The sequence below is a fragment of the Lissotriton helveticus genome, chromosome 8 (assembly GCF_964261635.1).
Source record: "Lissotriton helveticus chromosome 8, aLisHel1.1, whole genome shotgun sequence".
Taxonomy (NCBI): domain Eukaryota; kingdom Metazoa; phylum Chordata; class Amphibia; order Caudata; family Salamandridae; genus Lissotriton; species Lissotriton helveticus.
In genome coordinates, this window is record NC_136069.1 from 194,362,711 (window position 1) to 194,382,551 (window position 19,841).

The window sequence follows — 19,841 nt, forward strand, 5'->3', positions numbered from 1 at the left end:
GTTCTGTTCTTGACTTGCTGGGCCGGGGAGGTCGATGGGTCCACTGAATCTCGTCGCCAAAATATTGTAGTAAATAGGCTGGAGATGTGATGGTTACAAACGGGTCCCTTTATTATAGTTAAGCAGTCATGAAAGAGCAGACCTTCCAGTGCGGCAGCAAACAGTCAACTGCCACACAGAAGAATCTATGAAGTCAGCATACAAGGAATACAGAACACAGAACACTAAAGATAGGTATTCTATGAAAGACTAGAATGATAACCTATTATTATGTACTACAGGTCCCTTGCTCACTTTGCCACTGGATTCAAGCTAGCCTGGCTGATGACGTCTGATTAGCCAGAAACCGGTCCCAGGATTCTTGTTTCCGTCCAGGGAAGACAGGGCTTGGCAGTTGGTGCTGGACTGTTTCCATGAGGCACAGGGTCAGACTGATTTGCATATGGCCATGTCTGAACTGGGGTGGTGGAGTGAGCTAAAGAATGATGATGGATTAAACCCAGATCAGTTGACTGGGGGTGAGTGCTTGCAATGTTCAACACTCCGTCCATCAACCCCTTTGGTTTTGCTTTGTTCGCCCTAGGTTTGCAGGGTATGCCCTGACGTGGGTCTCTTGCTCACTTTGCCACTGGATTCAAGCTAGCCTGGCTGATGACGGCTGATTAGCCAGAACCCGGTCCCAGGATGCTTGTTTCCATCCAGAGAAGACAGGGCTTGGCAGTTGGGGCTTGACAGTTCCCATGAGGCACAGGGTCAAACTGACTTGCATATGGCCATGTCTGACCTGGGGTGGTGGAGTGAGCTAAAGATTGATGATGGATTAAACCCAGATCAGTTGACTGGGGGTGAGTGCTTGCAATGTTCAACACTCCGTCCATCAACACATTTGGTTTTGCTTTGTTTGCCCTAAGTCGGCAGGGTATGCCCAGACGTGGGTCCCTTGCTCACTTTTCCACTGGATTCAATCTAGCCTGGCTGATGACGACTGATTAGCCAGAAACCGGTCCCAGGATGCTTGTTTCCATTCAGGGAAGACATGGCTTGGGAGTTCGGGCTGGACTGTTCCCATGAGGCACAGGGTCAGACTGATTTGCATATGGCCATGTCTGAACTGGAGTGGTGGAGTGAGCTAAAGAATGATGATGGATTAAACCCAGATCAGTTGACTGGGGGTGAGTGCTTGCAATGTTCAACACTCCGTCCATCAACACATTTGGTTTTGCTTTGTTTGCCCTAAGTTGGCAGGGTATGCCCAGACGTGGGTCCCTTGCTCACTTTGCCACTGGATTCAAGCTAGCTGGCTGATGACGGCTGATTAACCAGAAACCGGTCCCAGGATTCTTTTTTCCGTCCGGGGAAGACTGGGCTTCGCAGTTCGGGCTGGACTGTTCCCATGAGGCACAGGGTCAGACTGATTTGCATATGGCCATGTCTGAACTGGGGTGGTGGAGTGAGCTAAAGAATGATAATAATAATAATAATACGGCATTTTGTAGAGCGCGAACAGCTACCTCACAAGGAGGTGTCCCGGCGCTAAAAGAACAGGTTTGACCATGAGGGCTAGAGTATTAGCACCTAGCGAGGTTGGGTGAAAAGCCAGGTCTTCATCATCTGCTTAAAGCATAGCTCGGAGGGGGCTTGCTGAAGCGCTGGGGGCAGGATGTTCCAGAGTGCCGCCACATTGGCCGAAAAAGTTCGTCCTCCCAACCGAGCCCTTTTTGCTCGTGGAACTACAAGCTGAACGCGGCCGTTGGAGCGAAGAGAGCAGGACTGAGTATATCTCGGCAGTCGAGTTTTCAGATAATTTGGGCAGGTGCCATACAGAGCTCTAAAGGCCAACGTGAGTGCCTTAAATTTGATTCTGCTGGCTACTGGTAGCCAGTGAAGTGAAAGAAGGTGCAGAGAGACCGAATGCTTGAAAGGGATTCGTATTAGCAGCCTCGCAGCCGCATTTTGGACCAGTTGCAGCCGCTGAATTAGGTACTTAGGTAAGCCCAGATAGAGGCCGTTTGCGTAATCCAGCCTAGATGTCACTGTGGCATGGATTACTGTTTTTCGGCAGTCCTCTGGTAGGAGTTGCAAAATCTTGCGAAGATTCCTCAGCTTACTCAGACAGCAACCAACTACTTGCTGGATGTGCGAGGCAAAGGACAAACTGTCATCCCACCGCACCCCCAAATTTTTTGCCGTTTGGCTAGGCGAAGGGGCCTGTCCCATCTCTGCCGGCCACCAAAGTTCTGAGGGTGGCGGGGGGCCTTTGCCAAAAAAGATCACTTCCGTCTTGTTTGCATTAAGTTTTAATTTGTTTGTGTTCATCCAGCATGCCAAATCTTGGAGACAGCCCTTGAAACTCGAATAGTTTGACTGGGGGTGAGTGCTTGCAATGTTCAACACTCCGTCCATCAACCCCTTTGGTTTTGCTTTGTTCGCCCTAAGTTTGCAGGGTGTGCCCTGACGTGGGTCTCTTGCTCACTTTGCCACTGGATTCAAGCTAGCGTGGCTGATGACGGCTGATTAGCCAGAACCCGGTCCCAGGATGCTTGTTTCCGTCCAGGGAAGACAGGGCTTGGCAGTTGGGGCTTGACAGTTCCCATGAGGCACAGGGTCAGACTGACTTGCATATGGCCATGTCTGAACTGGGGTGGTGGAGTGAGCTAAAGAATGATGATGGATTAAACCCAGATCAGTTGACTGGGGGTGAGTGCTTGCAATGTTCAACACTCCGTCCATCAACACATTTGGTTTTGCTTTGTTTGCCCTAAGTTGGCAGGGTATGCCCAGACGTGGGTCCCTTGCTCACTTTGCCACTGGATTCAATCTAGCCTGGCTGATGATGACTGATTAGCCAGAAACCGGTCCCAGGATGCTTGTTTCCATTCAGGGAAGACATGGCTTGGGAGTTCGGGCTGGACTGTTCCCATGAGGCACAGGGTCAGACTGATTTGCATATGGCCATGTCTGAACTGGAGTGGTGGAGTGAGCTAAAGAATGATGATGGATTAAACCCAGATCAGTAGACTGGGGGTGACTGCTTGCAATGTTCAACTCTCCGTCCATCAACCCCTTTGGTTTTGCTTTGTTTGCCCTAAGTTGGCAGGGTATGCCCAGACGTGGGTCCCTTGCTCACTTTACCGCCTGGATTCAAGCTAGCCTGGCTGATGACGGCTGATTAGCCAGAAACCGGTCCCAGGATTCTTGTTTCCGTCCAGGGAAGACAGGGCTTGGCAGTTGGTGCTGGACTGTTCCCATGAGGCACAGGGTCAGACTGATTTGCATATGGCCATGTCTGAACTGGGGTGGTGGAGTGAGCTAAAGAATGATGATGGATTAAACCCAGATCAGTTGACTGGGGGTGAGTGCTTGCAATGTTCAACACTCCATCCATCAACCCCTTTGGTTTTGCTTTGTTCGCCCTAAGTTTGCAGGGTATGCCCTGACGTGGGTCTCTTGCTCACTTTGCCACTGGATTCAAGCTAGCCTGGCTGATGACGGCTGATTAGCCAGAACCCGGTCCCAGGATGCTTGTTTCCATCCAGGGAAGACAGGACTTGGCAGTTGGGGCTTGACAGTTCCCATGAGGCACAGGGTCAGACTGATTTGCATATGGCCATGTCTGAACTGGGGTGGTGGAATGAGCTAAAGAATGATGATGGATTAAACCCAGATCAGTTGACTTGGGGTGAGTGCTTGCAATGTTCAACACTCCGTCCATCAACCCCTTTGGTTTTGCTTTGTTCGCCCTAAGTTTGCAGGGTATGCCCTGACGTGGGTCACTTGCTCACTTTGCCACTGGATTCAAGCTAGCCTGGCTGATGACGGCTGATTAGCCAGAACCCGGTCCCAGGATGCTTGTTTCCGTCCAGGGAAGACAGGGCTTGGCAGTTGGGGCTTGACAGTTCCCATGAGGCACAGGGTCAGACTGACTTGCATATGGCCATGTCTGAACTGGGGTGGTGGAGTGAGCTAAAGAATGATGATGGATTAAACCCAGATCAGTTGACTGGGGGTGAGTGCTTGCAATGTTCAACACTCCGTCCATTAACACATTTGGTTTTGCTTTGTTTGCCCTAAGTTGGCAGGGTATGCCCAGACGTGGGTCCCTTGCTCACTTTGCCACTGGATTCAATCTAGCCTGGCTGATGACGACTGATTAGCCAGAACCCGGTCCCAGGATGCTTGTTTCCGTCCAGGGAAAACAGGGCTTGGCAGTTGGGGCTGGACTGTTCCCATGAGGCACAGGGTCAGACTGATTTGCATATGGCCATGTCTGAACTGGAGTAGTGGAGTGAGCTAAAGAATGATGATGGATTAAACCCAGATCAGTAGACTTGGGGTGAGTGCTTGCAATGTTCAACACTCCGTCCATCAACCCCTTTGGTTTTGCTTTGTTCGCCCTAAGTTGGCAGGGTATGCCCAGACGTGGGTCCCTTGCTCACTTTGCCACTGGATTCAAGCTAGCCTGGCTGATGACGGCTGATTAGCCAGAAACCGGTCCCAGGATTCTTGTTTCCGTCCAGGGAAGACATAGCTTGGCAGTTCGGGCTGGACTGGTCCCATGAGGCACAGGGTCAGACTGATTTGCATATGGCCATGTCTGAACTGGGGTGGTGGAGTGAGCTAAAGAATGATGATGGATTAAACACATATCACTTGACTGGGGGTGAGTGCTTGCAATGTTCAACACTCCATCCATCAACCCCTTTGGTTTTGCTCTGGTGGGCTTGCAGCGCTGATTGCACCACTCACCAAAGTAGCCTTTCAAACCAATCTCTGGCCTCTGCCGTTGCAGGGCCGGTGCATTCAGTGTTACTGCTGCTGTGATGTGGCACCTAAAGTGTGTACCATGTCTGTGACCCCCTGTTACTGCATGTCAGTCACCCCTAAGGTAGGCCCTAGCTAGCCCTATGGGCAGGGTGCATTGTAGGTAAAAGATAGGACATGTACCTTAATTGCGTGACATGTCCTGGAAGTGACAAACAGCCATTTTGGTTTCTCACTACTGTGGTAATGCCCTCCCATTGGAATGCATTGGGAGTTCCCTGATAAGTGTTTCAGTGGTAATTCCTGATATGAGAGGCGCAGCGTGGTCAAGTTTGGTATGTTTGAAATATTAATAATAAATGCTACGCAATGGTGTGTGCAGATTTATTATAACTATTTAAGAAATGACACTTTAAGAAGTTGGTATTTCTGTGTGCTATGTGTCTGCCTGCCTGATGTAAATTGTATGTCTGGCTTTTGAGTGACAGGGCTGGTGAGGTGGGTGTGGCTCCAGGAGGGGCAGGGTGAGTCAGCACTAGGCTGAATGGGACATCTGCATTTTGAGTGGTGGGAGAAGTCCCTGGTCCCTGAATAGGATTGTGCCTTCCCTACTAAATGTTGGCTCCGCCCCCTGTGGTGTGTCTGATGACAAGCCCCCACCTAACAATGGAGAAGAGGAGCCCGATCAACAGAGTGCTCCAAGCCCCCCTTAGCCAGTTGCATCTGGTTCCCCTGAAGCCCTGTCCTGCAGACAAAGGAAAATGTAGTATCAATGTAGGGGCTGTGACTCCATGTTGGTGGGCTGTTCCTGATTTAGGTGGGCCTGTTGCTGCTGCTGGGCCTTAGGAGGAACCACCATGAGGGACTGCCTCCCTGCTGGAGGGCCCTGTGTGCTGGCCTGCCTGGGCCCAGCCTTTGCTTCCCCCCCTGAAACTTTGCCCAAGCACCACATGAGCTTGTTATCTTCTTATTTCAGCAAGAGAGGAGCTTGCGTCTTGCAGCGCGCTTCTGCAGTGATTGCTATGAGGGAATCCCAGCATGTGGGATTCCCCCTGCACTGCTGGGGTTGGAGCGGGACCCCACCACGCATGTTTTGCTAACCGGAGGTGAGTGGGATCCCACCCCACGTTTCTGTGCCTCAGGGAAGAGTCCACATTCCAGGCGGGGCTCCAGTATGCCAGGAAGAGCCCCGCATTTCAGGGAAGCCAATCAATCAATCAATCAGAACATTTGTAAAGCGCACTACTCACCCTGGGGTCTCAAGTCTCTGGGGGGATGCTGCTACTGCACGAATAGGTCTTGAGTAGTCTTATGAAGGTTAGCAGGTCCTGGGTTTGCCGTAGGAGGATGGGGAGGGTGTTCCAGGTCTTGGCGGTGAGGTGGGAGAACGATCTGCCACCGGAGGTCGCTCTTCGGATGCGGGGGATGGTGCCGAGGGCGAGGTTGGCCGAGCGGAGCTGGCGGTTGGGGGTGTAGAAGGTGAATCGTCTGTTGAGGTATGCTGGTCCGGTGTTGTAGAGTGCCTTGTGTACGTGGGTGAGGAGCTTGAAGGTGATCCTCTTGTTGATGGGGAGCCAGTGCAGGTCTCTCAGGTGGGGTGTGATGTGGCTGCGGCAAGGGATGTCGAGGATCAGGCATGCAGAGGCGTTCTGAATGCGTTTTAGTCATTTCAGGAGTTTGGCAGAGGCTCCTGCGTAGAGGGTTTTTCCATAGTCCAAGCTGCTGCTGACAAGGGCCTGGGTGACCGTGATTGTTTCGGTGGGGATCCACCTGTAGCAGGAGGTCAGCCCGTGTTTAGGTGTGGCACCAAAGTGCGGAGTCCAGTGGGAGCCCACCCTGCTTTTGTATTTATTTAAAACGGGAGCCTACCCCATATTGTCCCACATGAAGGAATCTCCGAAATCACCACCGTGGGCCGAGCCGCCGAGAGAGAGTGCCGGCCTGACCCGGAAAGTTGAAAGTTGAAAGTTGAAGGAATTTATAGAGCGCACTGTGGCCAAGCGGCTTCCTGGCGCTGGAGAGGAAGGACGGTAGAAGAGAGAGAGGAAGCCGGGAAGTTACTAAGGGGAAAAGGCTTGAGCAAACAGGTAAGTTTTAAACGCTTTACGGAACAACAAATAGTCGGCAATAGACCTAATGGAGAGTGGGAGATTATTCCAGAAACGCGGGGCAAGGGTAGAGAACCTTGTGCCACCAGTTCTAGACTTACGAAAACGGGGGACACTGAGGAGTGCCTGGCTGGAAGAACGAAGATCACGGCAAGGGCGATAGTGAGTGATCCTAGAATTAATAAAAATAGGAGCCGTATGGGCGCGGGCCATGAAGACTATGCATCCCAATTTAAAAAGGGCTCTCTGCAGGACGGGGAGGCAGTGGAGGGACTTGAGTAGGGGAGTGGTATGATGAGACCTGGGGAGCCGGTGGATGAGACGAGCGGCCTGATTTTGAATGGTCTGGAGACGGCGCTGCTCCTAAGCTGGAATGCCCACATACAGACAGGCATAGAAGCCAGGCAGAGTCCGTCTGACTGTGGGCGGGCCTGCAGCGTGGTGCCGAGAGAAGTCCACCAGGAAGTGTCCCGGCGACGCGAGAAGAGGCAGCGTTGTGACCGGGAAGCCGGCAAGTCTGCGCGGGTCTCTCGTGAGCTGTGAGAGCCCCGCCTCCTGCCCAGAAGGAGCTCTGCGGAGTCGCCTTCAGCATCGAGAGGGCAGGAGAGGTTTTGGTCGGGCAGGGACTGCTGAGGCACTTTGTCGGTGCCTTTCCTGCCTGAGGAGAGGACTGGAGGAGTCCCCAGATAGCCCCGGTGAGTGGGGCTGCGCTTTGGTTTTGTTCGTGTTGCGAGAGCGCCAGGAGGAGTCCCAGAGGGGGGCTCCCAATGCACTGTAGTGCCAGTGCTTGGTGGTGTTCACAGCTGCCACGCAGGAGAGAGGGCAACTGCAACAAAGGGGGCAAAGTTGTGGGCAAAGTCCCTGAGTGGGGCTCCCCCGGCATCCTGATGCCAATGCTGATTTGCTTTTGGTGCTCTGTTGGTTCCCTGAGTGGGACCGGAGAGGCACATTTGTGCCAGGCCTCATGATCACAGCTGCACCCTGGGGTCATTTTTGTTTTCGTGATGAGGAGGGGGGTGAGACACACTCCCGCACCCCAGTTCATTTCCTCATTGCTTTAGCTGCAGTAGCAGCTACACCCTGATTTTTTGGACATAGGGCATTTGGGCCTGGGGTTAGGTGTGGTACCTATGTGTCCCAGAAGGGCGCAAGGCCCTTGTGAGTTTTACTATGGTGCACTGCTGTTTTGTTACATAATGTGGTTATGCTAATGTGATGCCCCTTTTCATCATATGTTTATGCCTACAGATATTGCTATGAGGTCTATGCATAATGTTATGCATAATCTGATTTATGTGATGTGATTTATGCGCCCTGATTTAGACCTCTAAATGTAATTTATGCCTCTAATGATGTTTATGGTTATGAGGTTATTGCTAGTGTGTGTATGCTGGTGAGGCCTAAGGTGTAATGTGTTTATGCTGATGAGGTTGGGGCCTGATGTGGTTATGCCTAATGTCATGCTATGATATTTTAGGATGGTGTCTAATGCTAATGTGATAATGTGTTGTAAATTAGTTCTTCATGTAACATGGCTGACAGTGGTCGTTAGCCCTTCCTTTGTGTTCTTACCTCCTCTTGCAGAATACCTATGAATACCTAACTTGTACTGGAGTGTTCCACTATTGTCAGTTGATGGTCTGGTCAGCTGCCGAGGTGTGCACTCAGCTGTGCCCTACAATAAATCTACATGTAACTAACTAGAAGTGTCCTGAGATTTTTCCAGAACAATTTGGCGATGATTTAGCTGACCAGACCAGAGAGGAAACCATCAATCACAGCTTGAGCAGCACCTCGCACTAAGAACCCATGGCGAACCACCTAATTGCTGCCTGAAATAAGATCGAAAAAAACGAGTAACTGGTGACACAAGAAGTAACTTGGAAAACAAAACAAAGAAAAGTAAAGAAGAAACCACTTGCAAGTATCCTTGACTTCAAGTACGAGCCTCTGTGTAATTTAAATATATTTGTGGCAGCAAAGGTCATAAGTGCTGATCGGGTGCAATGATCGGGTCCCAGCGTTGTTCAATAGTGTTTGGCAGTTTGAAAACATACGTGAAGAAAAGGAAAACTCTCATGAGGCACGGGACCTCTTCATCATCAATCCAGCGGTATAATTAGTTTCTGCCACAAACTAAGGCAAAGAAAACTAGATGCCACACTACCTGTCATCACTTGCCTAAACTGTAAGTCAATTTCACGAGACTGGCTATTGGTGATTGTCTGAGAGCTTCCCGCGAGTCCTGTTGGGGAGTGGAGCAACTTTGGGGAGCACTCTGGGACATTATTCTTTCGACTCCCAGCAAAGCGAAGTCATCTGAGTGATGAAGGGAAGTTTATACTGTGGAAAACAATCCTAAGGAAGCACGGTGACGTTGGCTCAGTTAAAAAATAAATAAATAAATAACCGTGAGTACATTGCTAAGCAGGAGTGAAGCGGTGAAGTTAGCGGTGTGGTGGTTGCCTACACGTCACCGCGTAACATCCGGGGGCCATCTTGAGGTGTGTAATTTCATTAAAGTGAAGATCGTTAGTGCAACGCGATCCAACTTTAACGTTTATTAGGCACTTTCATCTTCAGGCACCCGCATCGGTGTCATCAGCCGTATTTCTGCAATTAGCTTCCACCGGTCAACGTCGTCTGCAGTACGCACACTCCAAGTGTACCAACGTTTGGACATTAAAACTGAGGTATTTCTTCATTTTAATTTGAACGTCCTACAATAAATCTACATGTAAGTAACTAGAAGTGTCCTGAGATTTATCTACAACATAATGCGTTGGTCATTATTGTACCAGTAGTTACTGGTTGTGTTTTACATTTACTTACCTGATCTGATGGTTCAGACCGTGGCCCGATTGGCCTTGTCCTGTATATAATCCCCGGTGAATATTGCCTAGTGCCAGTTGGCACAGTGTAAATGCGTGATTGAGTTTCTAATGTGTTTATGATAATACAAAGGCTATGTTTGATATAACCTTGTGTGAAGTTTCTTTTGTGGTGTGCCTAGTGTGTTGCTGCGTGTGTGTGTTGCGCAAACGCTTTACACATTGCCTCTGGGATAAGCCTGACTGCTTGTGCCAAGCTACCAACTGGGTGAGCAGGGGTTATCTTCAGTGTGTAACTCCCTTGCCCTGACTAAAGTGATGGTTTCAGCCTGGCTTTGGCCCAAGCCTTAGTCAACCAGAAATCCCATTTCTAACACAAAAATATAGAGTAGGGTTGGGCGGAATTTGCTTAATCGCGTTACGCAAATCTCTGCGAAACGGTACAAAATCTCCGCGAACATGCAGAAATTCCGCAAGCACGCGGATTTGCTTGTCCGCGATGCTTTTTTCCTGTTCGCAATTGCTTTTTGCGTGCTCGTGGGGAAATATCTCGCAAACACGCATTTTGAGTACGCGAACAAGCAAAAAAATTTGCGAAGTCGTGGAACGCAGAATTTAGGGCAATTTCGCGTTCTCCGCGGAACGCGAAATTACCCAAATTCCACAAATCCCGCGAGCGGACCGGAATTTAGAGCCCAGGCCTAATATAGAGTAGCGCTTGGTGATCTGTAATGATGGTGAAACTTTTTCCATATAGAAACATTGAAAATGTTTGCAGATCTACACTACAGCCTGACTCTCTTCTCCGACTGTTAATAGGCACATTCTGTGTCAGACAGGCTTCAACTGGCATAGGCCGCAATGTTTCTCTGAGCATTCGGATGACCATTATGCTGAGCAAGGAATGCCCCCGGCCCCACCGGACTAACATAGACTGGGATCAAAATAGGCCATCTCAGTTGTATTTTAAATTGCATGTTTTATTCTATTGAAGCTTTGATTACATTCAGCAGACCACTGGAAAGGAACGTCTCCTTTTGTCAAGTTTCTCAATGGGGCCCTCACACTAGCAAAGTCATAAATGTACCTTGAGTAATAACTGCCCATTCCTAAAAAGGATCGCAGCATGGTAACATCTTGTAGGGGATAGGTAGCTGACAGTGTTTGCACTCTATCTGTTTCAGGGGTCATTCCCCCATCAGAGAATATGTTCCAAGAATTTGAGGAGGTCTTTTGAAACTCACACTTTGCTGCATTAAGAGGGAGACCTGCATCAGCAATGAATTGACATGCTTGCGTAAGTGCTTTCACATGCTCCTTTTTTGTTGTCCCAAATATTAGTATGTCATCACCGCAGTTAAAAGCATGTGTGACAGATTGAATTATTCGACGCATAATATCCTGAAATATTTCAGCAGCTGACGACACTCCAAAATTCAACCTTCTGTATCAGAACAAACCAACATAAGTCAAAAATGGAGTGATGTACCTGCAGTTTTCTTCCAACTCGAGTTGATGGTATCGCTTGTTCAGATCAAGACGGGAGAAGGCTTTCGCACCGTTCAGTTGCATCATCATGTCTGCTATGTGTGGACTAGGATGTCTTTCTCTCTCAATTGCTTGGTCTGACGCATATCAACACAGATTCACACTTCACCTAGACTGCCCTTTTTTGGCACCACCACTATGGGCGAAACCCATGGTGAAGGACCAGTAGAGTGCTCAATGATGTCATGCTGCAACAGCGTTTCTAGATCTTTCTCAACAGTTTCTTGTAAGTGGAAAGCGACTCTGCGGTGCCGCTGGGCAACAGGGCAAATGTCCTCATTGATGTGAAGTTGTACTTTCATTGTCTTGATCCTGCCTAGGCCATGAAATAAAGAGGGAAACTGAATCACAACTTTAGATTGAGTGTGGAGTTTGTAATTGAGGGATATCAGTCCCATGTCAGCAGCGGTGGCAAAACTAGTAGGAATGCATTGGAGGAGGCACCTTGAAGAACATGAATTGGCATTTGCACTGATACGGCATTGTGACTCATTGTCGCCAAAAATGATCCTTGATTCTGCAATGGTTTAGAAGCAGCCCACGTGTTTGGAGGTTTAAGGCATGGCACAGGAGATAGGCCGGTGAACGTTTCAACTGGCATGTAGTTAATCGACACATCATTGTCTATGATAAAGGTTATGGGGTAACCGCTGATCTTTATTGTAATCTTGGGGCAATGTCAAATCAATTATGTTATTTTATGTGGTGTTTCGCCTTTGTCTTTTTTTCTTCATTGCAAGCAGCCAAACCAACGTGTGCCTGTCTTTCTGTGGTCGATATCACCATCGCACATCCATTTTCTTCACTGGTGCTCGATAATGACGTTGACAGACCTTTGTTGCATGAACTTGATGACTTGATGACCATCGACTTTTTCTGGTTTTTACTTGTTGTAACTAATGTTGCTTTTTGGCCTTGTGGGCGTGGCGAGAATGCTTCTTGAACCTTCTGGTGTCTATTTTCTCTTTTTGCTGTGATGCAGTTTGTTTCTCTTTTGCTTTTCAAACCGTTACAACGTAGTTTTCTTTACCACAACCTGTGCACATTTGTCCAATGGCTGGACATTTGCCTTCATGGGGGAAATGAAAACCCACATTGGAAACACAGCTTTTTCTTCTTTGGAGGCGTTGATTTGCATGAATCCACCTTGTACTTGTGCTTGCTTTTCATGACCAACTCTGATTAATTTTTCACTTTTCCAGCTTTTATTTCAGTGGCTTGCCAATCTGCTCTTAACACTTTCTCTAAGCTGAGCGTCTCTCTCAACATGCGTCTTCTGAAAGACAACTATCATTAAGCAGAGATGAATGGCTTCTTCATCATTAAATTCACTAAACTTGCAGTGTTTAATAAGCACATCAAGTCTGTCAACAGACTGATCCATCATTTGGCCAGCTTGCTGTCATGCTTGAGTGAAAATGTACCTTTTATAGTAGACACTAGGCATCAGATTGAACTTGGCTTCTAACACTTCCTTGACTTGACGGTATGACACTATCAGTTTGTGATATTTTCTTTTTCACTACTTTCACTCCATCACCAGCAAGATTCTTTAGGTACTTGATTATTTTCTAATCGTTGCTTCTTCCATTGTGTGTATGAAATTGTCAAATGTTTTGATCTATGCAGTCCACCTGATGCCAATATTCTACTTCTTGGCACTGTCGAATGGCGGTGGTGGTTTCAGGAATGCAACTGCACCATAGTACACACTTCCTTCTGCAGCCATTGAAAAATTTCACAATCGAAGGCCTTGCAGTGCACTGGATGCCACTTGCTGCTGTGCATGCATCAGCAGCTAAATTGGGCCTGGTTGTCACACCCGATTTGAGGTTGTGTGCCACTTTCCTCGCTCTTGCTGATAAGTACGGTGGCACCTTCATACCTGATTATCACTGCGTTTAGTGTTTCGCTTTGTAGAGATGATGGCTCTGTGTTATGACGTGGTGCAATGGTTCAGTATCTAAATATCGAGGGACAGAATAGCGACTTACCAAAATATCGACCTCGAAATATCAAGGGACAGAATATAGAATGGCTATCCTCAAACAGATAAGTACTAAAATATCGATTCAAAAATATAGAAAGTTAAAATATAGTTAACTAAAATATCGAATGTATTAAAAATTCTATAACAGTAATTAAATAATAAGCACAATTGAATAAAACATAGTTAAAATAATGTAAAAAAGCTTAACATTTAAAAACTAATAAATGAAATGTAAAAATAAAATCTTTTAATATATTTACTTAATAAAAATCTAAAATAATTATTAAACTTATTTATAAAATAATTAGAACATTATTAAAAATATATTCACATTAATATATAAATAAACATATTATTTAAATAGAAAAAATAATATATAATAATTAAAATAATTACAGTAATAATTTTTATATTAATAATGAGTGCAACTGTAGTGAAAGCGTTGGATAGCGTAGGGATACAAATTACTATTCCCACTCCAGTGAGTGCAACAGTAGGGAAAGCGTTGGATAGCGTAAGGGTAAAAATTACTATTCCCACTCCAGAGAGTGCAACAGTAGGGAAAGCGTTGGATAGGTTAGGGGTAAAAATTACTGTTCCCACTCCAGTGAGTGAAACAGTAGGGATAGCGTTGGATAGCGTAAGGGTAAAAATTACTATTCCTACTCCAGAGACTGCAACAGTAGGGAAAGCGTTGGATAGCTTAGGGGTAAAAATTACTGTTCCCACTCCAGTGAGTGAAACAGTAGGGAAAGCATTGGATAGTGTAGGGATAAAAATTACTTTTCCCACTCCAGAGAGTGCAACAATAGGGAAAGCATTGGATAGCGGGGGGTAAAAATTACTATTCCCACTCCAAACAGTGCAACAGTAGGGAAAGCGTTGGATAGCGGGGGGTAAAAATTACTATTCCCACTTCAGAGAGTGCAACAGTAGGGAAAGCGTTGGATAGCGTAGGGGTAAAAATTACTATTTCCATTCCAGAGAGTGCAATAGTAGGGAAAGCGTTGGATAGCGGGGGGGGGTATAAATTACTATTCCCTCTCCAGAGAGTGCAACAGTAGGGAAGGTGTTGGATAGCGTAGGCGTAAAAATTACTATTCCCACTCCAAACAGTGCAACAGTAGGGAAAACGTTGGATAGCGTAGGGGTAAAAATTACTATTCCCACTCCAAAGAGTGCAACAGTAGGGAAAGCGTTAGATAATGGGGGGGGGGGGGATAAAAATTACTATTCCCACTCCAGAGAGTGCAACAGTAGGGAAAGCATTGGATAGCAGGGGGGTAAAAATTACTATTCCCACTCCAGAGAGTTGCACTACCCGTTCAGACGATTCCATGCGCTCCAACAGCTTAAGGATGGCTTGGGCGGCAGGTATTGGTCCTTTATAATGTATATTGAATCAATAAACGTCGGTTGAGGTGCTCATTTTGAAATCAGATGGACATCGCCACCATGTGGCAGACTGTCTAAGTGCTGGTATTGATAATTATGTGCCGGTGCCGAGCCCCGGAAATCACCACCTCAAATTAAGCAGTGCATCCGATGAACCATCCAGTTCATAGAATTCTACCAAATGGAAGTTGGCAGGGAAGACCATCAAGGTTGTATGAAGTATAGGAGTACATTAATCTTGCATACTGGGTCAAGACAGACTGAGTTCTGGCACAGCTGAGCCTTATCATTATACCAACAATGTACTAAGACCCTCATTTTGAGTGGCCTTTGGGGGAAGGAGATATATACTGGGCACGATGAAAGACTATCCCACAGGGCTCAGTATGTTTTGGGCTGATAACTGCAGTCTCTGGATTTTCATGTCCAAATGGGTCTAATAGCATTTGTATTTTTGTGCTTTCCTCACAAGATATCTGCATGTAGAGTTAACTACAATACTTTTCCCCTGATCATTTTCAGCAGATTTGACCTGTCGTAATTTACCTTGGAAAAATTGTAGGAAGTGAAGTAATACTGCTGGATTCACGAAAAAACAGGCCACTCATAATCAGGGCCATAGAGTCTGCAGAGCACTTGTCTGGAATAATGCTTCAGTTTGTTCATATTTTGTTATATTCCTTGTGCTAATCATATTGGGGCATATTACCAACAACTAGCGATAATTATCGCTATGTTGGCTTAGCGGCAATATTTTTATCGCCGAGCTGCGGCGATTTTTATCGCTTAGGAACCTTGCTATTATCAAGGTTTATCTCCTATGTGATAAAAATCGGCCGAAATGCATGAATATCGCTGAAAAGTCAGCGATATTCATGCATTACCGAGCTAATGCTCTTAGCCATGTTATCCACCTTCCATTGGATAACATGGCTAAGAACTGCTCAGGGGCAGGTGTTAGCTTTCGGAGATATTTGCGCTTAGCGTGAATATCTCCAAAAGTTGGTAATAGGAGATAGCGATGTTAGCGACTGTTTCCAGTCGCTAACATCTTGGCACGCCCACTTTGCATGTCATTAGTGATAAATTTCACTGACATGCAAAGCGGGGCCCAAGATGGTCGCTATCTCCTACTAGCTGTTGCTAACTGGTGTTAGCGACAGCTAGGTAATAGGGAGATAATTTTATCTCCGCTTTCTTGGCTTTTAAAGCCAAAAAAGCGGAGATAAACCCCCTTGATAATATGCCCCATTGTTCTTCAATGGTTGACCTCTTTTCGTGTGACACTTGCCACTCGGAGTTCATCGTGCAAGGAGCCCACAGCCACCCAAACCACCAACTATTACCGAATGGTCAACAAGGGCTGGTTATTAGTACTGAGTCACGTTGAGGCGATTGTCTTGGTTTGCATCACTGGAGAACACTAGGAAACAACAAATTAACTGATGGAATGTTCTCTCTGATTAGATTTATTTCAAACTTCTGGCAAATTCCTTTAAAAGTTTTCCCACTTGGGAAATAAAGCCTCAGAACAGTTATGGTTAGTACATGAGAAGCCTGCAAGCCTCTGACTACATATTTTTTGGTGCAGTTTTATATAGTTCGAACTCGACCCGAAGGTATGGGAGCGCTTTACATGAGCACCAGTTACGTTACACAAGGATACATTCTTTTTTAGGTCTCGCCTAGCGAAAGCAGAGCATCCATTGCTCTCGCTATTGCAAGTACCTTTTGGAATCGATTCTGCTGAGGGCTTTTATGCACGCGCCTGCATGGACAAACATGGCTGCTCTTGCCATTTGTCCATAGCAGACAGCATGCGTGTGTCCGTAGGGACTGTGGACAGTCCCACGCCATTTTATTGCTATAGCAACGAAAATGCTGCTTAGCTCCGAACCAGCGCGCACCCTGCAGTTCCCCTGGGGCACAAGCAGGCATCCACTTCTGTCCTTTTGCAGACCTGCAGTTCCCCCGGGGCACATTTGCATGCAGCACGACCCGCTTTCACTTTAGCAGTCTCGCTTCTTCATATATTTAATTTACAACCCTCAAGGTTCTATTCGGATCTGTTCCGTGGAGAGTTGTGTTTGCGCAAGAGTTTTGCTTCCTGAGGTCTTAGAATCTATTTGCAATCCAGTTTGGTGTCCTGCAACAAGCTGGTGCGAAAGGGACTACCCAAGGGGGGCAGGCATGGGACTGCTTTGCTGGGGAGGGTGGGTGTTCATGTCTGCTAATCAAGCTCCGTTATTTTCATGTCCTCACATCAATAACTTGGAATATTGTTTTTCATTTTAATGACTATGCTGCATTTTACATGTTTTATCAGGGCTGTTTGTCATGACAACAGCCACCACGCTTAGCCTCGTTGGTGGCAATACTGTATGTGAGGAGATGATTTAACTCTTTCAGAGCAGCGTGTGTGTAGCAGTCCTTATGCTCCACTCGGTGTGTCACAGATAACTTGTGTGGCTTACACAGTGTTTTCTCACTTCTAACTATTTTATTTAAGTGGCTTGTTTAGAAATGTCTACTTCACCTCATGTACCATAGCAGTCCCAGACACCTTTACGTAGCAGCCAGTTCTACAACACATGTTCCTTTGGGGGTGGGGGTTCTGCTGACAGAGCTCTGCTGAACTGCCTCTGACTGTTCTTCTCTCACACACTTCCCTTGCTCCTCCCACCTCCTGGGGGCGGGGGGGGAATAGGCTCAGTCCACAAGGTGATGCATGCTCCTCTTAGTGACGTGCCCAGCCCAGCTACTAATCTTCCAAAGTCTGCAGGTTTGACCGTTACGCCACATCTTCTACCCAGTACAGTGGTCTCCTCATCGACAGAGTGAGAGAGGCTGGTTTAGCATACAGAGCTGACTGGGGGGTCAGGTTTCACTTTTCTGTTAAAAACATTAACACATGGAATAGGAAACAGTAGTCTGTATAGATGTTCAATATTAAAAGCTTAGAGCTTACCACGTGGCTTCATGAGTGGTAACAACTCTGTGCAGACATTCCTGGTAGCAAAAAAGTTGGTTCTCAATGTCATTTTAGCTCGAGTGTGAAATGGAGTTGGATCATCAACTTTCCGATATGCCATGGCGAGGAAAAAAAGAAAAAAATAGTTTAAGTTCCAACAGGGAACTAATATTTTGCTGCATTTTTTATGGTGCACAGACCAACGATAACCAGCCATCAAGTGATTGTTACTTCTGCAAACCCATCTTCACCACAAGTAAATAGTTGCTGACAACTTAAGGCACATGAAAAAATAATAACTGTTCTAATTCATAATCACTTATTGTTCCACAAATGGTTTCCTTTACTTATAGTCAATCTAATTTCTCTTACCTCTAAGTAGAATTGTAACTAGTTCCAACTCATTTTTGTGCCCAAAATGCCTTTAAAAAAACATGGACCGTAAGAGGTTCATGCGGGTGTTGGCATGGTTAGACCTTGCTCCAAATGCTTGCACTCAGGACCACACTATATCCAGAATCTATCCAGCGAGGGACGTTTTTTAGTAGGTAGTTCTTGGATTTCTACTGGTGTTTGGTAATTACTGTCTTTTGTGTGGTGTACCCCCAGATTTTTATCTGGACCGTTTTTGAGGGCTGTTGCACTTTAAACCTGGTAACCAGGGTAAGGTGCCTATGCTCCTCTTTCAAAGTGAAGAAATTGGCATACTCCTAACTTGCATATTTAATTTACCTATTGTTGGACCTGGCCCTTTTTGCAAGGTCCCTTCCAAACTTTATGCCGTCTTCCTCTGACTTTTTGCTGAATTTGTTTTGTTGGCTTTACCATTGCTAACCAGTGCTAAAGTGCTTGCTGCTCTGAACATTGTAACATTGGCTTATCCCCAAGTGGCATGTTTAGTTTAATCATAACTCTCTAGTAGATTGGCACTACATGTTCCCACGGCCTGTAAATTAAATGCTAGTAGTGGCCCTGCAGCACGGATTGTGCCACCTACATAAGTATCCCTTTAAACATGTCTCATGCCTGTGTGTGGAGTATAAACTGCTGTTTCAACCTGGCAAAGTAAACTTTTGCAAGGTCCAAACCTTCGTTTTAATACATGTAAGACACCTCTAGGGTATGCCCTGAACAGCCCAAAGTGGTACAAAAGGGGGTGGTGATGGACGGAGCATCTGAACCAATCAAACACTTGTCGCAGGGTTTCTGTTCTCACACAGAACTGTGCACAGAGGATTGGAACCTTGGCGAATTAGGGTGACCCAAAACTCACCTTAGTACCCAACTTACCCCTTACCGAGCTAGCTACAGTGTCTCATTGGTCTTATCGAACTCCCAATGTTTAGACAAACCAGAACATGAACTTACAGTACCTCAGGATACGTGGAACTCATGAACACTCTTTCGTTATACTATCATTACAAACCAGAACATGGAGTAAAGAAGAAGACATGAGCATTTGAAATGTTTATTTACTAATGCCGTCTTCTCAGGCGCAGTATCTTAGATAATACAAGTAAACATATTATCAGTAGCAAAATTACCAGCATAGTTACTAATCCATAAAAAGCGAATGGTGACAGCATGTGAACATGCTGTAAATGGATAAGAGTTAACAACACTTATATCTCACCCTCCCTAACACACATATTATATTATTTGCTAAGAAGGTCTCTTTGGGTTGTATTAGGGCGGGCCCATACCTTAGTTTCCTAGCATGAAGGAATCACATCAGCATACACCAGCTCTCTCTTCATGTGAACCGCATCAAGTGTGTTTATTGTGCCCCAAGCAAATCAATATAAAACCCGCCTCAAGCCCAGAGTTGGCAGAAGCTGCACTTATGTTATGACTATGAAGGCGTGGAGATCAGACCTCATAACAATTCTGTATCGTGTTGTTCCTGAAACTTCAGCACTCTCTGTGCAGACATAGTTTATTAAGCAAAGCTGATATCAGAGCAATAACATATTATTCTCATATAAACCACAGCGAACTACTAGGTTGAAAGCTAAGTCAACAATTAAGTGTCGTGTGCAGAAGTTACAAAAAGGAAAAATGGCGTTTAAACCTCTAATGCGCCTATGCTAACTTAACACGGTATAAGGATATTCAGGAGCTACATGACACCCCCCGATGATCCGAGAACGGACTAAATAGGATAACAGAAGTGCCATCACATGAGAGCAGAACGCAACATTAAATGAGCATGGTTCTTAAGCGAAACATTAAAAATC

The 19,841-nt window shown here is 46.3% G+C and overlaps 1 protein-coding gene across 6 annotated transcripts in view; it reads right to left on the reverse strand.

Annotated features, from left to right (window-relative positions):
- LOC144772512 (carbonyl reductase [NADPH] 1-like) overlaps positions 1–19,841 on the reverse strand; it is a 166,986-nt gene that overhangs the window by 41,659 nt on the left and 105,486 nt on the right. For 5 of the 6 annotated variants that reach the window (XM_078656894.1, XM_078656893.1, XM_078656891.1 and 2 more), the window contains one exon: positions 17,602–17,709. The exons of the other annotated variant lie outside the window; for it this stretch is intronic. In XM_078656894.1, the coding sequence (XP_078513020.1) occupies positions 17,602–17,709 (108 nt within the window). The remainder of the gene's footprint in view (positions 1–17,601; positions 17,710–19,841) is intronic. 6 annotated transcript variants of the gene reach the window in all.